Source organism: Ochlerotatus camptorhynchus, unplaced genomic scaffold (genome assembly GCF_037179485.1).
Source record: "Ochlerotatus camptorhynchus isolate MF236.1 unplaced genomic scaffold, CSIRO-AGI_Acam_v1.1 ptg000303l, whole genome shotgun sequence".
Lineage (NCBI taxonomy): Eukaryota > Metazoa > Arthropoda > Insecta > Diptera > Culicidae > Ochlerotatus > Ochlerotatus camptorhynchus.
The window spans coordinates 160,337-180,666 of record NW_027040791.1 but is presented as its reverse complement, the minus strand read 5'-3'; the positions used below and the strand labels follow the sequence as shown (position 1 = coordinate 180,666).

General features: G+C 39.8%; 1 protein-coding gene across 1 annotated transcript; it reads right to left on the bottom strand.

The window, feature by feature from the left end:
- Positions 1 to 1,945: 1,945 nt before the first annotated feature.
- On the bottom strand, positions 1,946 to 18,819 carry vap (RAS p21 protein activator vap). The gene is made up of 8 exons (XM_065228789.1): positions 18,670 to 18,819; positions 18,177 to 18,469; positions 18,006 to 18,119; positions 16,932 to 17,917; positions 3,435 to 3,781; positions 2,453 to 3,365; positions 2,225 to 2,381; positions 1,946 to 2,154 (listed from the first exon to the last, which is right to left on the bottom strand). Exons 2-8 carry the CDS (start codon positions 18,340 to 18,342, stop codon positions 2,003 to 2,005), a joined length of 2,835 nt encoding a protein of 944 aa, XP_065084861.1. The 5' UTR covers positions 18,343 to 18,469; positions 18,670 to 18,819; the 3' UTR covers positions 1,946 to 2,002.
- Positions 18,820 to 20,330: the final 1,511 nt, after the last annotated feature.

Sequence of the window (20,330 nt, the reverse complement as noted above, 5' to 3'; positions counted from 1 at the left end):
GGGTACATGAGCTGTTCTTTTATGCCAAACGAGGTGAACCCTCGCCTAGGCCATGGTACTGCGCTTCGATGAGGTTAAAGATTTTATCCGGTACTCCCTTGCGCCTCAGGACGCCACATCACAGATTCTCGTGATTGAGTCGATCCAAAATGAAACTGGGCAGTAAACAGTGTGACAGCTCGAAATTCAGCATTCATCGCACAATTCTATTAGACCTATTCTGCACGGCGTGTGAGGTGAGGTGACAGTGAAGTAATGGTGAAGTGACAATTGTCACCGCGGGTGAGGTGAGTCTCCGTGCAAATCAAATGGAGAGTCACCTCACGCGAGGTGACAATTGTCACATCAGATGTGACAGCGTGATACAGACAAAACGGTTGCTACGGCTACCATGACAAACTCGCTCTGTAACATAGCTCGATCAGAGTGGTAGAACGATAATGATATATTGCTTTGTTGCAATATACACGGATGAGAACATAGCTTGATCTGAATCGAGAAAAGACATAAAAAAATCCCATTAACACACTTGTAGGCATCTTCGGCTTTACTTCGTGAAGCAGCTTGCCAACAATTTGCTCGTTACCTTCTACCGCCCCAAGTGAGCTGTGTCGCACGGGTTGCTTGTCATGAAAAAAAGGAAGAAGATTATATCATTATTGCTTTCCACTTCATTACAGCGTTATCATTCGGTTCGTTGATCGCTTGTCATTTTGTCATTTGGAGATATTTTGATTCCTTGATCACGCATGCCATCATAGGAGATGTTCTTTCTATTAGTCACATAGGAAACTGAAACTTGTTTGAGTGATAATTGTTTATTATAGTCACTGTTAAATATACGATTATAAAAATGCATTGAAAATTGTCTGGGCTAAAGCTTGGCCTAATTGATCTGGATGACATAGAATGTAAAATATATCCAATAAAGAGCATATAAAAAAGTACAACGTATAAACTAAAATGGCGTCTGCTTTACGTTTACTAGAGAGGCATCGCTGCCAGTTTCCTGTCGATTGGCGTTGTTCCACAATAATCGGCAATATATATCAAACAAATCGGTCCATAAGTTCCTAACATAAACTAAATCCCACGTCTTTTTTGGTATAAACATATTTTCTTCGTTCCTTGCTACTACACCATGGTTAAAATTAATTCGTTTCTCATTATACCGTTGGTTGTTTCTGTTTGTTGTTTTTATTTTGACTACTCCCTACGACGAATGTTATCATTTCTAATCTATATAACTGATTCTGTTCTTGCATTACTGGTTCAAATACATCCATTTAGATAATAATGCGTTCCAATATGTTGGCTTTTAATTTACGGCAAAGGTAAGAAGTTAATTGTTGTTTATTCTGTTGTCTTGTCGGTTGAAATAGTGCACTGGTATGAAAAGGGTATTCAAGGGAAAAAAAATTGATCTACACAGAAATAGGCTATTTTGGGGTCTGATCTTTATCGGATTCAATTAATTGCTCGCATGTAGCTGCTTATTGTTAGGAGACGGCCGTATATATTTTTTAGTATGACTTTTTTTGAAAACGGACACCTAAACTTCTAAATGAACTGACGAATTTTGTGCGATGCCTGGAATACATAACTTTTCGTTTCATACTTGCTATCTTTTGTTTAAATATGTTTTTAGCCTAAAATTACCTCTCCTGAGTACAGCAAAATGCTAAAAATTATTCCTGTGATGAAAAGTGTTCACTTCCATCTGCAAGAGTGTCGAGCAAATACATACAAGCAGATGTTCAATAAATACTTTTGACTTTTTTATCCAAAATTTTGAAACATAAAACAGATCATTGTTCTTCCTGATTATCCCCAATTGTCTCACTATTTCGTTTGTAATACACTTTTAAATGTTAATCCTGTGTCGGTTTTGTTTTCTTTTATAACTTTTAGTTCTTCTCCCTAGCAGAGAAAGCAATGTAAGATTTTTCTTTAATTGTTTCATGTAAATTCATTTGGAAAAGACCGTACCTACGCCAACAAATTAACTAATCATCTCACGGTATTTGAGTTTGTGCTTCGAAAGCATCTCCGTGACAGTGACCAGTTTTTTGAGCGAATTGTTAGTCTTACTCATCGATTGCAATTCCGGAAGGTACGAAACGCAGATGTGATGCAATGTCGCAAGTTCACGTCCTGTGGTAATGGCAAGAAGAGGCAAATTGTTAATGTTTCATGAAGGGCAGTCAAATGGACTTGATCTTACCGGCATCGGAGCTAGAGAGCGTGCATGAGCTGTTTTGTTCGACCATGCATCCCGGTGGAGGATTTGGATCAGTGACGGAGGATAACTGATCCAAGAAAACTATCATCCTTTCCTTGTTCTTCAGTATGAATGGATTGACTACTTCCATGTATGGTTCCTATTGGTAGAAAAAAAAAAAAACAATTAGGAAAAATGTTTTGCTTCTTGGAGTTTTAAATTTGCACTTACTTTTCCACCAAATTCCACAAGGTTGGCCAGATTTTGTAGACATTTTGCCACCATTATGAGCGTGCGAGTTGCCATCTGATGAGGAGTTTCGCTGACTAGACCAAATTGACGGGGGTTGAGCAAAGCAGGGCAAAGCAAACGTAGAAAGATGAATCCAGATACTACACGAGTACGCACTAGACGCTCGTTTGGCGATGGCCACTTGGCTACCACTGCCTTCTGAAGACAATTGCAAATGTACCGCACAGTACGAGGACAGGCATCAGGCGAGGTGAAAATCGATTGTGTGACCTGATCCAAAATCATCAACAGAAATTCAGCATTTGAGCAAGCGTCATCGTTCACATCCATCTTTGTTGGATTCAGTTCTCCTGATTGCTTGCTGTCGAGTATTCTTTGGATTGTGTCAGATACGGCGGATTGTAGAAAAACGGTACACTCAGCACGCATGTAGAGATCCATGAGAGTTGTCGCAAGGGAAGCACCGCGAAACAGTGTAGTGGTTTCATTTTCCCGAGCAACTTCCGTTTGACACAGTATTCTCAGCAGTTCAGTTTCACGTTTTTCGTGGCGGAAAACTTTCAACAGAGATGTAGCCAACGGAATACGATCGTTATGGCAGATTTCGGCCAACGCACGCACTGCATTTAGTTCCGGTTCTACCAGGAGCTGCTGAAGGGGACTATATTCATCGCAGGGCATAACCAAGTCATCCAAATATCGTATACGAAGCCGAATGGATCCCCACTCGCCCATCGGTGTCATCCCGATCAGTGGATACCATTCTTCCGTTTCTTGACCATTCTTCAATCCACACAGGTCAACAGTCAATTCGGCTACCTCGGAATCCTTACCACGTTTACCCTTACTGAGTACGGTGATTGTAATTGTCACTACGTCCGGCGGAACATCACTAGAGGAAAAAAAACCAGTTCAACTTACCGCAGTTCTAAACAATGATAACTTAACGTTCAATACTCACTCAAGAACGAACTCCTCTTCCCACACTGGATCCGGTGCTGTTTTGACGCGGGTTTTACCCACCTTGACCTGATTCAGCGAAACGACGCAGTACGGATGCGGAACCAGTTTGAATGGCAAACGGTGAGCTTCGAGTATCTGCAGATTCAAGCAGCGCAACTCGCGCAAACGCGGAACTTTGGACTGAGCTTTGCTGAGCTGGGAAACGCAATGTGACTTTAGCGCGTTGACCCATTCAACATAACTCTCCTGGCTGTTGGCACAAAGATAGGATATCGTTGCTAGGCACGGAAGCGCACGTTCTACGATCTGAAAGCAATGTTGCCTCTCCCAAAACGATTCATGGCACTGGAAAAAAAAAATAGCAGATGAACAAAGAACGAATCATTTTGATAAGGCACAAGAAAGCATTGAGCAGAAACAGAGAGCAATGGTCTTAAGAGGTTTTACTTCCCTTCACGCTAAGAACAGATAACCCAAATGTAGGTTTCGTTTTCCCAGATTGGACTAAACTAGACAAACTCAGAAGTTGGGTAAATTTAAGTCAAATTTAACTTACTTATATATGGACAATACAAGAGATCTATGCAGGAGCAACCCTAATAAAAAATAACCATAAACGAACGATAACCCAAATCATTGAACTATTCCACAAATGGTTTGGATGATACCCAGAACACGTCGTTAAGCAAATTAACCATACAATTACAACCGTTCCCTAGCAATATTGGTGGGCGTTGGCCAGATTTGGATTTTTCAGATATAATCCTAAATAGGACATAGATTATTTAATACTCTAGTAACCTCAAGTTCGTGCGCTCTGTCACATTGTTTCATTGTGATTAATGAACACTCAATGGGTAAAATATCAAATTTGGGGTGAATTTGAAAGAAACGGAACTTGGAGTATAGAGCGCACTGCCCACTGGACGATTCTGAAGGTTTATTTGATTGAACGTCATTTCCAATTTATATATTGATACACTCAAACCATTTGTATTTGGTGTTTGAGATAAGACAAAGATAGGATGCGGAGGGCCCGCTTAGGGGGAGCGTAATCCATGATATGGTTTCCATTTAAGAAATAGTTCAGATAGGCTAGAAATGACAGGTTCATAGTGAGAGTATGTACCATATGGTGCCCGTTCACTGCTGGTCAAAATCAGATTCACATCGTCAGGCCCTTCCCAAGAATAAGGGGATTGACGATGATTTGTCAGGTTTTATTTTGCATTTGCATATATTTGTAATTTTAAGAGTTGGTTGGAATGCTATCTAACATAAAGCTTTAGTGTGATAATTTATTAGCTAGAGATTGATCTTAGAAGAGGATAGGTAGATGTTTCCGTTGGAGTACGGCAGTATGAAAATTGAATAGAAGTTGAAAATGAGTGAGCACTTTGAGTGTAATTTTCAGTTTGCTTTTGTAATTATAAGGTGAATAGTATATCCCTAATAAAAATAACCATAAAAGAGAACTTAACGACGTGTTCGGGGTATCATCCAAACCATTTGTGGGATAGTTTGCCCATCTGGGATAGAGTTCGTTTATGGTATTTGTTTATTAGGGATCTCTATTGAAACATTGAGTTGTATAAACTCTACGAATCATACATCTAGTAGTTACAGCACAGACAAAGTTGCAGTGTCGCATGATCCAACAACCACTGCAACCAGAGATCGAAATTTTCGCCTACTTGAGAAGAGAAACATCATTTTTCACCTGTTAGAAGAAATAGTTGAGAATGTGAGAAGCGAGAGCATATTATACGCTCACAGCAGTTTTCGCGAGAAAAGCAACAGCGATTTATTTTTTTTTCGGAGAGCATGAGCGGCAGTTAAATCGTTTCTTTTTCAGTGAATTCTTGTTGCCGATAACAGCGCTGGTAGCGAGTCACTTTTTAGTGACTTAGTCACTTTTTTCAAGCCAGTCACTAAAAAGTCTCTTTTTTTAAGGCCAAGTCACTAAAGTCACTATTTCTTGTAATCAGTCACTATTTTCAACTTTTTTAGCGTGAATTTACTTCTAGATTGATCATTCTTCGCTTTAGGCGTTTAATCGTCTTTCTCTATCTACAGGGTGTCTATTCATTTTTCTAAATAAAACTATCTGACTTTTCCAGGTTTTCCCAGTATTTTAACGGATAAAGCTAAATTTTTAAATGCGTTAAAAATATTCTTTTTTTTGTAGATCAAAAACAACAGCAATTTACCCAAACGTTTTTAAGACATGTCAATCAGTTTTAAAGAAACAGCTTTACAATCAAATCCACAGAATGATGAAGTTTATCACTTACTTAATTTCTCACTTAATAAAGTTATAAAGAACTGACCCAATTTGATTAGTGCAAGAATCAAGGAAAAAAAAATAAATGATTTATTTCAAGTTCCTAGGAACTTTAGTGAGTAATGAAAAGAAATGATGAGAATTTCAGTGAAGGTCCATAAACAAACTGCGGAAACATAAGGGAAGTTAATACGCTAAAAATATGGGGAACTTACTGGAAGCTTTAAGAACCTCAAAGCGGTTCTTTTAGCATTCGAAAATTTTCGGGAACTTTTATAATGTTCCTAGAATTTCAGAGAACATCACAGGTGTCAAGCGAACTTGAGAAATATAGAAAACATGAGGGGTATTGCGCAATTTTTCAAGAAGTTCTAAGTACCTCAAAAAAGCTAGATCTAGAGATTTTTTCGGGAATTTCAGACCTTAAGAGCAGTTTCCGGAGCTTTACTCCAGACTTTTGGAGAGGCCAGTTCCTTTAGTTTCAGAAAATTAGTGGGAAGTTTAAAGCAGTTCCCAGATTTTCAGATAACTTCAGAGTTAAAAAGTTAATTGAGGTCTTCGCATACGTTCAGAAGCTCACTGAAGCTTAAACATTTTTAGGGCGTTTCAATTAAATTCAGCGCAATACAACAAGATTCATGAGAACTGCTAAAACTTTAGAGAAGTTTTGAGAATTTCAGAAAAGAGCAGTTCCGTTAACATTAGAGAAATCACATAAATTTTAAAGAAGTTTAGACAACTTCAGCGAATTGTTAAACGTTCAGAAGAGATCCATGATCATTGGAAAAATTTAGGAAACTTTAGGAAGTCCTAAAAAGTTCAGGGAAGTTTAAGAATTTGATGAGAAGTATTGTGAGTCTCACGCTAGTTTCTCAAACTACAAAAGAACTTCAAGGCAGTTTAATTAACTTCAGGAAAAAATTGGGAACTTTCAAGTAGTTCTGAAAACCTCAGAATAGTCCATTCCATATTCTACGGAGATTTCCATTGAAATATTCCTCAAAATTTTGGTGAAGCTATCCTCCGAATTCAATTTTCTTTTAGTTTTCCTTGGAATTTCTGAGGAACCACAATAAGAAACCCTTTCCAAAGATTCTCCGAATATTCAATGAATTCATTTCAGATTTCCTTTTCAATCTCACTCCTTACCTTGGAATTCTACTCACATTGAAAGTCTCCTAAGAATTCATTGGCGTTTCTCCTCACAAATTACTTAGATTTCTTCTCATAATTTGTTTGGCAAACTCTCCTGAATTCATTTTCCGAATTCCTTTGAAGATGTCCTGGAGTTATTAACATATTTAATTGTAATCCTCCTTTAGTATTTTCAAACAAAATCCAAGGACTTATGCTCCGGATTCGTTTTCTCCCACAAACTTTATGAAATTATGCTCAGAATGCCCTTAGAATTTTCCTCTGAAGCTCCTCAGAAATTCCTAAGAGTTTTTATTAAAATTTACTTTTAGGTCACTTTTTAGTCACTACTTTTACAACTATAAGTCACTATTTGGTCACTTATTTCATCAAAATGATCACTAAAATCACTATTTTTAACAGCAGTGATTGCTACCAGCCCTGCGATAATGATTTTTCACTTCTCTCATATGCCTGAAAATTCACTTTCCGCACGCAAACGATGATCCGAAATTAAGAATCAAAACAACAGTTAGGGCACATCCATAAGTTACGTAGAATCTGAGGAGTAATGGGAGGGGGTTTCAACATTTGTAACGGACCATGCATAAGGTATAGAAAAAACGCCACGAAGGGGGAGGGGAAAGTCTAAAATTGGTAAGAAAATTGCATCGTCATTTATGGATGACCCTTATGATTTAACAGATGGTTTAAAAAGGAAATAAAAAAAAATCTGCCGGACTGGTTGAAACCAATGAAATGCAAACAGCTGAGGCTATGTGAAATCGTTGTCCCTTTCGTTCTGCCGCTGTTTAAATGGATAACACAGTATGACGTCACACTCCGTCAACCATTTAATCAGCGGAAGACCAAAAAAGACGGCGAATTCTCAAGCCTCAACTGTTTACATCACATTGGGTTGGAATTTTTTTCGCTCTTGGTTGTTTTCAGAGCCAAATGGGTGATGAAAAAGTATTTTCGTTGGTTTTTGAAGAGATATATTTTCGGATTATGTATGAGAGAGTATAATGAATTATCGGTGAAAAATGAGAGATGAAAATGTGAACGGTTCACAACTCACCGAACAGTAGCTTGAGTGAGGAAATGCTTATCGTGCAGCTGAGTGAGAATTTCTATCTCTGACTGCAACTAATGTTGGAGGGGCCGGCAGGGCTGATTACGGATGAAAACTAACATAACTCTAACACTAAAATGAACCCAGTCATAAAGTAGTTTTATTTATTATCAGTGGACATTGGCCAAATTTGGATTTGTATTGTGATTAATCAACACTCAATGGGTAAAGTATGAAATTTTAGATGTTTCAAAAGGGAACTTGGAGTGTAGAAAGGATCACGCCAGTTGGAGACAATTTATACTGGACGGAACTGGTAAGTAGGATAAGAATTGTAAAAGGTGTGTGCTTGCATGATTTACCTATTTTAGCCAATAGCTATATCAGAAACTCATTTCCTTCAATTACTACTCCATCGCAGCACACACCTAACAGTGTTGGCAAAATCACCAACACGGATACGAATTTTGCTCATTTAAATCAAAAATATGAATGTTTAAACTGTAAACATATGAAATATTCAAAGTAAATTGAAAGTATGTTTAAAATAAAAATATTTATGTTTGAATTAAATTCAAAAGCATGTTTATTTCAACAATATCGAAATATCAATTGTATTTGACAGCATCTGTCACTGAAGTGTTTGTGTTTGACTGACAATGATCGGTTTCTGTACGTGGCGAATAAGAATGGAATCATTGGCGGCGATAAAGGCGCAGAAGACCAAGCAGAAAACGGTAGTTCTTTCGCTGGTCATTTCGCAGGATCTGGTAGCGGCCCATGAAATCAAGAACTGGACGGAGTGACACTGGAGCTGGTGACCACAGAACATTCGTTGTTACCGGTGGTATCCGGATTAAGGGCTGATCCCTGCATATGGATGTGATTGCATCCGGATCATGTGACGGTGATAATGCAAATAAAAGCGCACGATTGTAGATTTAACCAAATCGCGCACTTTTATTTATTTCATCGCACATTCGAAAATAATTTATAATATCAAATAGAAAATCGTGCTAAACATTATATACCTACGTTTAAAATAAACTTTAAAATCATGTTTAAAATAAAAATATTTATTTTTGATTCCAAACCTGTCAAAGCAAAAATATTCACGTTTATTTTCAACACGAATATTTTTGAAATAAACGTAGCTAGACTTTTATTTTAAACATTGATGTCACATGACTTTAAACATCGAATACGTTTGAAATAAATCTAATTTATTTTTGTGGCCAGAACAAACTGAGTTTACGTTTATATTTACCTCAAATATTTTTATTTCGATAATATTTTTTTCTGCGTGAATCAAATGATATTTTTCCGCTCTCATACGGTCTCAATCACGCTTGATATTGGATCAAAATATCATGCTTGATATTGATTTTACAAGCTCCTTTGATATTGCGAGACTATTCACAACGAACAAAAATCAAGCCGAGAGTTGACTCGACACAAAAATGATTCCATTGCACATCGTTTTCTTAAAAAGAGAGAGAGTATAGTTTGCTATCACTTTTTACTCTTCACCGATGGCAGACACGAAACGACTGCTGCCAGCCGTTATGAAAGTTTCGGTTGCGTTCGGGTGTAAAGCAAAAATCATGAAACTCAATCTCACCACAGTTTGGTGAGATTTGCAGCTTGTGAGTTTTGTTTGCTTGATATTCCATGCTGCGATATCACAGATTGAAATATCAACCGCAGTTGTATGTTTGTTGATTTTTGTCTACGAAAATCAAGCGTGATTTTGTGCATTGGTGAGATTTGATTTTTTGACATTTTCTCAACACTGCACCTAATAATGATCACTAAGCTTCATATAGTTTCAGCATTATCGATATTATAATCAAAAGGTGAGTTGTGAAGCATAATTACCATGTATAGAGATAAGTTAATGTACCAGAACCTGCACGGACACGAGCCTACCCAGGGGATGAGGACCCGGTTAAGACCACCCATATGTGTCTAGAGTATCGCACGAGCTGACGAGTGCAACGGGATTGACAGTAGGTGTATAGACTAGAGGGTTAGAGCCTAGATAAGCCAACATAGCGGTTGGCACAGCCTATACACTGAACAATTACAATACAAGAGATCTGAGCACTGCCCACTGGACAATATTAAAAGTTCTTCAAATTTTCCTGGAATTTGTTACGTTTACTGTGAAGGCAAAATGTAAAGTTAAATTTAGCACGCTACGCGGAGCTTACACGCAGTATAGCAACAAGACCATTATAGCAATAAGTCCGAACACCTTCGTTGCTTGGAAAAAGATGCTCGCTAGTTATAAATTTGCTCACCGCTCGTGCTTGACAAGAGTGACAAGGCGATTTCCGCTCCGACGCGAGCGAAGAGGAGAAGGAAAAAAGCAGGCACACTGAATACGCGGTTCCATTAGGAAGGTGAATCGAATTTTGTCTCCGGTAAAACGTGTGGAATTTCCGCTTCTGATCGGTGTGGTGTAGTGCGGTTTGGTGCGTGTCCGTGGGAAATCGGTCCCTGAAAGGGAGCTCGGCCAACGTCCTATTGAGCGGTCCTCGTAGATCGGAGAGATCGGAGCGGGTTAGCGGCAATTCGCCCGAACAAAACCACATCGCGTGGCAATCCCAGTAAGAGTTGGAAAAACGTTCTCGGGCGGCGACAGAAGGAGTGGATGAACGCTCACACGGATCCGCATTGTTCGAAGTACCCCAGCAAATCACGAACGTGGGCGGCGTGGGTGAGCAAAACGTGCGCATTTGGAGGAAAAACGGAAATTTGATCCGCGTCAGTCACCCGACCAACCGTTCGTGGTTCCCGGAAAGTTGAAGTGTAACGGTGACGAACACCTCCGTCGAACGGACACGAGTTTCATACAGCAGATCCGCGAAGTAGTAACAAGGTCCCGTCGAGAGTAAGTTTATAATCCGTTTGCGCAAATGAACACAAACAACAAAGCTCGTTGTACTTACAGGGCCTCACTGCGGATTCAGCCCTGTTAACCGGAAGATTGTCTGGGATCGCCGCGAGGTTGTTCGAACCCGGCAAGGTACCTGCGCTAGACTGAGGAAAACATCCGTCGAACGGGTAGAAGCTCCTTCCACACGAGCACCAGGAAAGCAACTAGACCCCGTCAAGGGTAAGTTTGCCAAGGTTGGCAAGAAAACACCGATGACTAAAACTTGTCACACATACAGGGTCTTGTTACGGAGCCGATTGACAACCATCGCTGACGAAAGCGAGCCGGGGAAGACCTCACAGTTCGGCGGACGCGGTCGCAGCGTCGAGACACCGGTGGTCTGATCCGGGAAGTCTGCCGAGGACCGAACATAGTCGTCGTCGTCATCAGCGGAGAGAGCGGCGCACATTCCAGAGCGAGATCCACCAGTCGCGGTGGAAAGCGTAGCGGATACCGGCTGCGAATCAAGATTGAAGTGCTAGAGAACCCTGATCCGCGCCAAGATGGCGTTTGCCACATCGAAGAGTTCGAGAATCGACGGGATGTCGGTACCACCACCTGGCAGGACTGTAACGACGGGTCGGTGCGCGGCAGAAGCTCCTCGGCGAGATTAGTCGTCGAGATGGCGGCCAAGGCAGCATGGCAGCATGTCAGTCAGCAACAAACGGCGGTGAGCACGTTCCTTATTGTTAAATCACTATATATATACATATGATCAGCCAGTAGATAGAATCAGGTCTTGAGGCTAGGAGCAGGATCTGCTGTAAGAAATGTTGGGGACAAATATACTTGTTAAGCAATGATATTTGGATTTGTTGTGGTGTTCTTTTAGTGTTTGCTGACAGAAATTTTCCCTGTGTATTTGCGCTCTGTCAGCGCTTCCAGGAATCTTACAACAAATTTAGATCTTGAAGTTCGGAAAACAAGATCTTGAAGCACGGAAAACCAGAGTCGATGTAATAATAAGAGTTAAGAGAAAATGTTGCGAACAAACAGCATGATGACTTTCACTCAGAAGTGAAAAATAACATGTCGATAACGGAGCTCCTGGTAGACAAAAACAATTATAGAAGCTGAAAAATGTTCAAACAAGTGCTTGGTATAACTTATAAATACCATAATGTACTAAGGAAAACGAAGAGATGTTTTTCATCTAAAATTACTAAAATATTGTCAATAACGAATGCAATACATGTAGTTCACTGGCTGAGGGAACAATAATGTTTATTTACTTTGCTCGTTTGGTACCCTGCGTGATAGTTCGATTGGTATTTCTGGCTTCACTCTTGGCGGGACTCTTATTTTAACATTGACTCTGCGGAAAACAAGATCGACGGAAAACAAATCAGGGAAAAAAAATCTTGTATTCCATGCTGAGCACCAATGCTACCGACGCCAGGGAGGCAGCTCCCACACCTGGACCCTACCTATCGACCCATCAATTCATGAACAGGGGACCAACGGCTTTACTTCCCTTCCGAAGGAAGGCGTGATCAGAGATGTTATGCCTCAAAACATCCCGGCGGCGCCTACTGGTATTGAACCCAGGCCTGCTGGGGTGAGAAGTTATCACGCTTACCACTATACCACCGGCGCCGCTGAATACAAGAATGTGTTACCAAAATATTTATCATTCTCCAAATTGTCTTGGAGATATTTTACAGATTAATCGAAGTCTTGTTCCATGTCCACTTAGAGTTTTTGAGCATTTTATACTTCACGGAGACTAATACCACCATCATTTAAAATTATTAATAGTGTTTAAAATAATATTCTTGGATTATCCAAGTCATCCCGGATATCTGATCTTAACCTGATTCGACTTAATGATAAAATGAGTAAAACTTCGAGAAGACCCATAATATCATTGGTTTGGTTTATTAGGTTTTCCAAAATTATAGTGACTTTAACACTCTTGGATCATGATCGTGCCTTATCAGGGTGAGACTTTGGCGTGAGAGGTATGGATTCAGATCTTTATATTTTACAGACTAACCTCATGATTTTTTTTTTAATTCGTTGATTGTGTTCGGTGTTTTACATTTGCATGCCAAGCATGATCAGGCATGCAAAAAGTTTGACAACGCATGAATCTGCTTCTCTACCTTCGAGTAGCTTCGTTACAGGATGTCTCACTCAGCCTTTATACGGTGAATGAGAACGACCCAAATTTGAGTTTAGTTCACTCATAATCGCCAAAAGTGCAGGATCTCAGCGATGAGTAAATTTGCCTCATGTTTTCCCAGTTTTTTCCAGGATTTTCCAGGGAAAAGTTCCCGAATTTGAGAAAAGTAAAGATTGGATTCACTCAGTCTATTAGTACTACTCCGAGACTGAATAAAATTTTCGTCAATTTCCTCATTTTCCGGCAGATTTTTTAGGTTTTCCACAGGAAACCATGAGACAAATTTTACTCATCGCTGAGTTCCTGCACTTTTGGCGATTATGAGTGAACTAAACTCAAATTTGGGTCGTTCTCATTCGCCGTGTAAACTAGAACTGCTTCACTCTGAAAACGTAGCAAAATAATTCAAACACTTTGCGATTGCGAGTGAGGGAAAAAATAGAGTTTTTGTATTTTTTGATACTTTACCACAGTGAAAGACATTATATGAAAGCTGTAAACAGATGTGTAAACAAGAGAATATAATGGTGTATGTGATATAAAGTTGATTGATTCCAATTAACATTGAATGTATAAAAGATTCTGCTTTTTCTTCTTCGCATTTCAAGCTTATTGGTTTATCGCAAATTAGCTTATTGCGTGCTCTCAACTTAGTGTTCTAGTAGCGGCGCCGGTGGTGTAGTGGTAAGCGTGATTACTTCTCACCCCAGCAGGTCTGGTTTGTTCTGAGTTAAGGCCGGCGCACAATGCATACGTTTTCGGGTTTTTTGACAGATAATGCATGGGCTAACTGTCAAAAAACCTAAAAACGTATCTATTGTGTTTGCCTAATGTTTTTTGTTATTGATTCAAAAATATTGTATCACTATTCCAACAAAACATTTTTGAATCAATCAACAAAATGATTTTTAGAATCAACAAACGAATTATCGACTCAACAACCGGTTTGTTGATTCAAAAATATTTTTCGTTGAATTAATCGAATAATGTATTTGAATCAATACCAAAAACATATTAGGCCCTGAGTCAAAAGTATATCCATTTAAATTTAAAAATCATTTCTCTGCGTGTATATATGATCTTTCCCGCTGCAATTTGGGTTTTCCTGCATTTTCCCCGATTTTTTCCCGGGAAATCCGAATATATGTTATTTTCTCGTATTTCCAGGTTTCCCGGCTGAATGGATGGACACTGAATTTATTTATTCGTTTCCAAGAAGTAATTGATAGATTTTAATAGTTCGTATATTATTCTAAGGAATGTCTTGTTTTGCATAATCATGTTATCTCAGTAAATTTGTAACCTGGATTATGTTCATAGCTACACATAAATGGGCACTGAATGCGGCAGCAAGGGTTCATCTTAACAAATCGAACACAAGGGTGTCTTCATGCAATAGAATGCATAGCAATTCCATCGGAAAGGAAGTAAAGCCGTTGGTCCACGGTCCATGAGTTGATGGGTCGATAGGTAGGGTCCAGATATTGGAGCTGCCTCCCTGGCGTCGGTAGCATTAGTACTCCGTACGGAAAACAAGATCGACGGAAAACAAATCAAGGAAAAAAATCATATCAATAAATAAGATGTGGATGTAACCAAAACAATCACGAAAAATCATTTTTTTACAGAATTATTTGAAAATGTGTCCTTGAAATGGTTGGAATGGAGTATCCAAATAATTAAACTTAAAAGTTAGATGAATGTCGTTTTTGTTTTTGCGGTGTAGTACCGGTGTAGTGTAAGCAGGAATAAGCGTGAGTCTTTGACAGCTCAACATTATTTGTTTGTAAACAAAGGTGCATCCTATACCTACACCCTAAATTATTTCGGTGTACGGCAGTGTAGCACCGGTGTAGCTACACCGCAAAAACGAAAACGGCATTAGTGCAGCAGCTATTCTGTTTTTTAATTCGATTTTGAAACGTCGGTGACTCCAGGGGTGTGTGCGGTTCGTTTGGAGACTACTGGGTAATCCGAACACCAACGACACCAGTCTTTTGGAGCTACGAAGAGATAAATCAATAGGGCTTTATAGTCGTTGTCACTTTGCCCTTTCCCAGGAGCTGTCAAATGATAGCTCAAATAGAGAAGAAGAAGAAGATTCTGTTTCAAATTTACACCGGATCCAAGGTGGTGGCTGTCAAATACGAACAATCGTCGCCTACCTCGCATAACTGGTTCCAAACGTAAACAAGCCATAAGAAACCTACAGGGTTTGTTTACGTTTGGAACCAATTTCATACAAGAATGATCAGTAGGCTGATTTGACAGTACGTCTCACACCAGATCCAAGTAGCCTCAACAACCCTGTCTTTTGGCAAATATCTATTGTACATATTTTAAACAAGTCAATTAATTGTATCAGTTGTCCCACAGCTGTCTACAGCAGCAGTCGATTTTTTATTTCGTTGTGAACCACACGATAGCCTGATTTCGAGACTCGCTATTATATAGTTGCTCTTTGTTCGTTGCTAGCAGTTCGGTGCCTTTTTTTGCTACGGTGCAAGATGTGTGAAGCAAAAAACACCATCAAGTTTAGCTTCAGCCATTGTGATGCCAAACCAAACATCGGAGAGATAGTAAATTTCGCCAAAGCACTCGACGCTGATCCGGCTGAAATGGAAGCTGTTTATCGCATTGGTGAGGAAAGGGGAGTCTACATGAAGTTCAAATCAGAGGAAGCGATGCTCCATGCTCTGACATTCAATTCGGAGGATTTAATCTTCCATTATGCGAATGGAACGACGGCAAAGGTACGCATGTCGCATGCTGGTGAACTTATTCAATATGTGCGTGTGTATGACTTGCCACCAGAGGTACCCGACAACGAGCTGGATAAAGTGCTGGGGAAATATGGGAAAATTAAACGCATCATCCGGGAGAAATTTCCAACTGATCTGTGTTTTGAGGTATATACAGGGATACGCGGTGTATATATGGATGTGAAGAAGGAAATCCCCACGTCATTACATTTCTTCAATCGCAAAGGAAATATTTTTTATGATGGCAACAAAGATAAATGTTTTCTGTGCAAGGCGGACGGACACCGGAAGCTTTCCTGTCCCAAGCGGAAGACTCGGAAGGAACCGGAGAAGCAACTGAAGGAAAAAGGAAAGCAAAGTGAAAGAAAACAAAACAGCAGCAGTACGTATGCTGGTGTAGTGGTGGAAGGTGCGTCGTTTGTCATTAGCGATCAGGAAACGGACACGGGGTTGGAGATGTTGAATGAAGATAACGAAATGGACGTGACTACCCCGACGACCGACGAGAGTAGCGGAGAGCATGCAACGGGAAACGATGTTCAGAAACAGCAGCAGCGATCACGATTTGGGTTCAATGAAAATGAGGAACAAATTCGGGAAAGAAAGAAGTTGCATGCATGGGAGAAGATCGCTTTGTCGCCGCTTCGATCGCCACCCAGAAAAATCATATGATAAAATATATTTGTGTATTTTTTTTTGTATTTTGAGTACCATAATTGGTATTCTATGTTACTCGGCTCCGCTAAGTTATTTTTTATAACATTTGAGCCTGCCAAATAAACGAAATGAAAAAAAAAAAAAAAATTAATTGTATGAAGTCTGTTCTGCCGCTATTCGCATAACAGTCCCATGTAGATAAGAAATGAATAGGAAATGGGACTGTTATGCGAATAGCGGCAATGTATACATGATCACTTGTTTGTATAAATACAGACATGTGGGGTGGCACTCTTGCCCCTAGTCTCCCTAATGAAACACGCCAGGCTACGGATGCCGAAAGATCGACTTCGTATACGTTGGCCTATCGGCTATCGAGTCTAGTGGAAAATACAATCGGTGTTGATTCAACCCTTCAAGTACGTAAGTAAGTAGAAATTAAGTAAATTTACTGTGTAGGTATTTTTGCAGACACACACCTCTGAGATAATAAACTTAGCAGGAACTTTTTACTAACCTGGTAAAGATAAGCACACGAGAGGTCAATCAAGCCTTTTGGTTTAGTTTTCTTCGGATTATCGTAGAAGCATAGATGGGTTTCCGAACCTTCTACTAGCAAGGCAAAATACAGTTGCTTCCACTTGGCGGTTTTATCAGATTTCTTCAGCAGATATCCATGATGCTTAATGCCCTTGGTTTTCTTTAGAATGTTTTGATCACGGCACTCACGTAAGGTAGCATAGATTTTCTCCGCAGCACTGGCAACATTAGACGGCGGATGATACTCCGGTTGGCTTCCATTGATAACAGCATGCATCAATGTATGTCCTTCTACGATTTGTTCTTTACGATAACGGTTGATAACCGCATCCAAACATTCGAAAGTCCTCCCACCCATTAAATAACGAACGCCCTTCTTTTCGATGCGGAAACGTTGTATCTGATTGTTAATGTGGAAGAACAAGGAGTAATCACCTGGTGAATTGTCACTTGGCCGCACTAGGAAACTTCCAGGCCCAGCTTTAACCAGCATATCGACGGCTTCATTCTTTGAACAGGTTGGATGAAACCAGGAAAATACCGTATTTGGATCAATGCTTGGATCGAGATCTTCGACCAACTCACGAAAGATCATTCCTTGTTCACCGGTACGATGCGCTGTAACCCACAGCCAATTATCACCCATATCGTTGTGCACAAAGAAGATATCACCCTTTTGGAAGGTGAGTTCGTCTGTATCCGGCATTTTAGTGTAAGGAAGAATGGCTACAACTCGCTTCTTGTCGTTAACTGGTTCCGGTGGAGGCACTGGACATACAAGTCGCTCCCGTTTCAGCAAATCGCTGCACGACGTGTAATAGCCGACCAAATCGCTCAGCGAAAAGAATTGTCGTCCTCCGATGTAGAAATCACCACAGACCGCAGTAATACGAAAATGATTTATACCAGTCCGTCCGTAGTAACTCAGCACGTACGATCCTGGTTTTCTATCACTTTCTCTGACTGAAAAAATAAATTTCATTGTATTTTAGCGTGGAAATCTCTCGACAGAGACGTAGTAACTGGTTTGAATTGTGTAGTTGCTACATACCTAAATAGCTTCCAAGTCTGGAGGCAGATTTCAATCGTTGTTCTGCACTAAATCTATCTAGCCGGCCATGGTACCACTCGCTCTCGGGAGGAGCAGTAATTGCTGGACGATCTCCTGAAATGTATAAACATCCTTGAAAACACTTAATCATTTGTCAAGGTAAATTCCTACCATTGAACGCCACGGGACCGTCAAATTCATCCTGATCCAATTCTTGAGCGATGTCACCGAGATCGATTCCTCCGCCGTCCTCGGAGCCGGTGGATGGAGATCCAAGCTTATCCCGCTGGAATCCTCCCAGTGCACCGCTTCCACTCATTCGCATCATATCTGCCATGATTACTTTCTTTGTTTTTCGTTCCTGCCTTTCTTCCTGTCCCCTTCGATCACTCTTGGCTCCTCGTCACAATACGCCAACGACTACCCTCTGCTGGGGGTAGCTATCAGAGAATGTGTTAAGTTCACTGGAATTGATTAAGTACCAAAACAAAGTCAACATTTTTTTTATCGTAGATTATAAGTAGCTAATATCGAACATAAACCAGACAACACCGAAATTAAATTGGATTTCCAATGTTGACTGAAAATGATAAAAAATGTCAATACAGTACGACTCGTAATAAATCCTGAAATGTCCACCTCATCTGTATACTTAACCACTAACCTGTACTGTCCCGTTGTGCTCTTATACTTCTACACCATGTTTGAAACATTAATTGTGTATTTTCTGGCGAAAAATTTCCATATTCCACTATTTTTACTCTACTGCAAAACCATGGATGATTAATCGGAAAAAAATACTGGAAGTTAAGAAAAAGGAGAAAAACGTCGGAGGCTCTTGAGTCACTGTCAATTTGACCGAATAGACATACGTTCGCAACTGCTTTACCGATACTAAACGAAGAATGATGTCGAATTGACTGCTTTGCAATTGGAAATCTAAAATACTGTTCACACCTGAGTGGTGCGGAGTAAAGCCCTACAGTAAAAGTAAGGACGTCTGTCAAAAGTTGTTCCAATCGAACCGTCAAAATGCACCACTTTGCTCGATTTTGGAACAGCTTTTTTCAGTTTTGTGGTGACAGTCGTCCATACTTTAACTAGAGGGCTTTAGTGCGGAGTCGATCGTATTTTGGCGAGGGGTTTTACCAACCGCCCTAATAAAAAATACCATAAACGAACGATAACCCAAATAATAGAACTATTCCACAAATGGTTTGGATGGTACCCGAACACGCCATTAAACAAAATAACCATAACAATTTTATTAGGGCGGTCAGCACTCGTGTTTAATTCAGTGACCGTGGGGACGTAATTTGTGATTAGCCCCGGTCCCTTTCAAATTATATAATTATTTATGTGCACATTCATCTAGTGATGGCCGATTTTCTTTCGAATAATCGATTAACGAACCAAAAAGTAAAATATTTGTAACCGATTATATCATGCCGATTAGGAATTAGCATTAACTTCTCCAGAGGATCATCACCCATCGTTTCACACATGTGCTGCACTCTCATTGGTGGAAAAATGACAGCACAGCGAATAAAAAATAATCGATTAGTTCTCGCGTAACATTTGAAAAGGGCCTATCCTCGTTGATCGATTCTCTTCATCGACTTTCTCTTTGGATTACCACGGCAACATAAACGAATTTCTCGCTAAGCTCGCAGCACAGTTCGACATCAGAAGATAATGTTAGCTTCCGCCTGAAACAACACACTCAATGAGAAATTCATTTGCAGTCGGGTTATTCGCGAAAGAGAAAATCGATGAAGAGAATCGATCAACAATGATAGGCCCTTTTCTCGTGTTGCGCGAGAGTTGTTAAGCGAGTAATTAAAAAATGGAACATCTCTGATTTTTGTGTGATTTTAAGCGCAAAATTTCATCTCTACCGAGGGCAGCAAAACCACAAAATTACTATGCATACGGGGGACACTAAAATCGAAAGTTTTTTTTCCGACTGTTTCATCTTAACATTCTTCTTGGTCCCATAGTACTTACACGGTAACCGCAAAATACCCAATAATGAGTACAAAGTAAGCATTTTCAAGAAAAACTGGGACCACCCATTAAATGAGTAAAATGTTACCAATTTATGAGTAATTACAACTACAAAAATAAGTAGTAAGTACTAATTTTTGAGTAACAAATACTCATAAATGGGTAATATTTTTACTCATTTAATGGGTAGTCCCAGTCTCCCTCGAAAATGTGTACTTTGTAGTTAATATCGAGTCTTTTATAGTCATTATTGGGTATTTTGCGGTTACAGCACCGACAAACCGACATGACACTTAATTCTGACTTATGCCCGAGAAT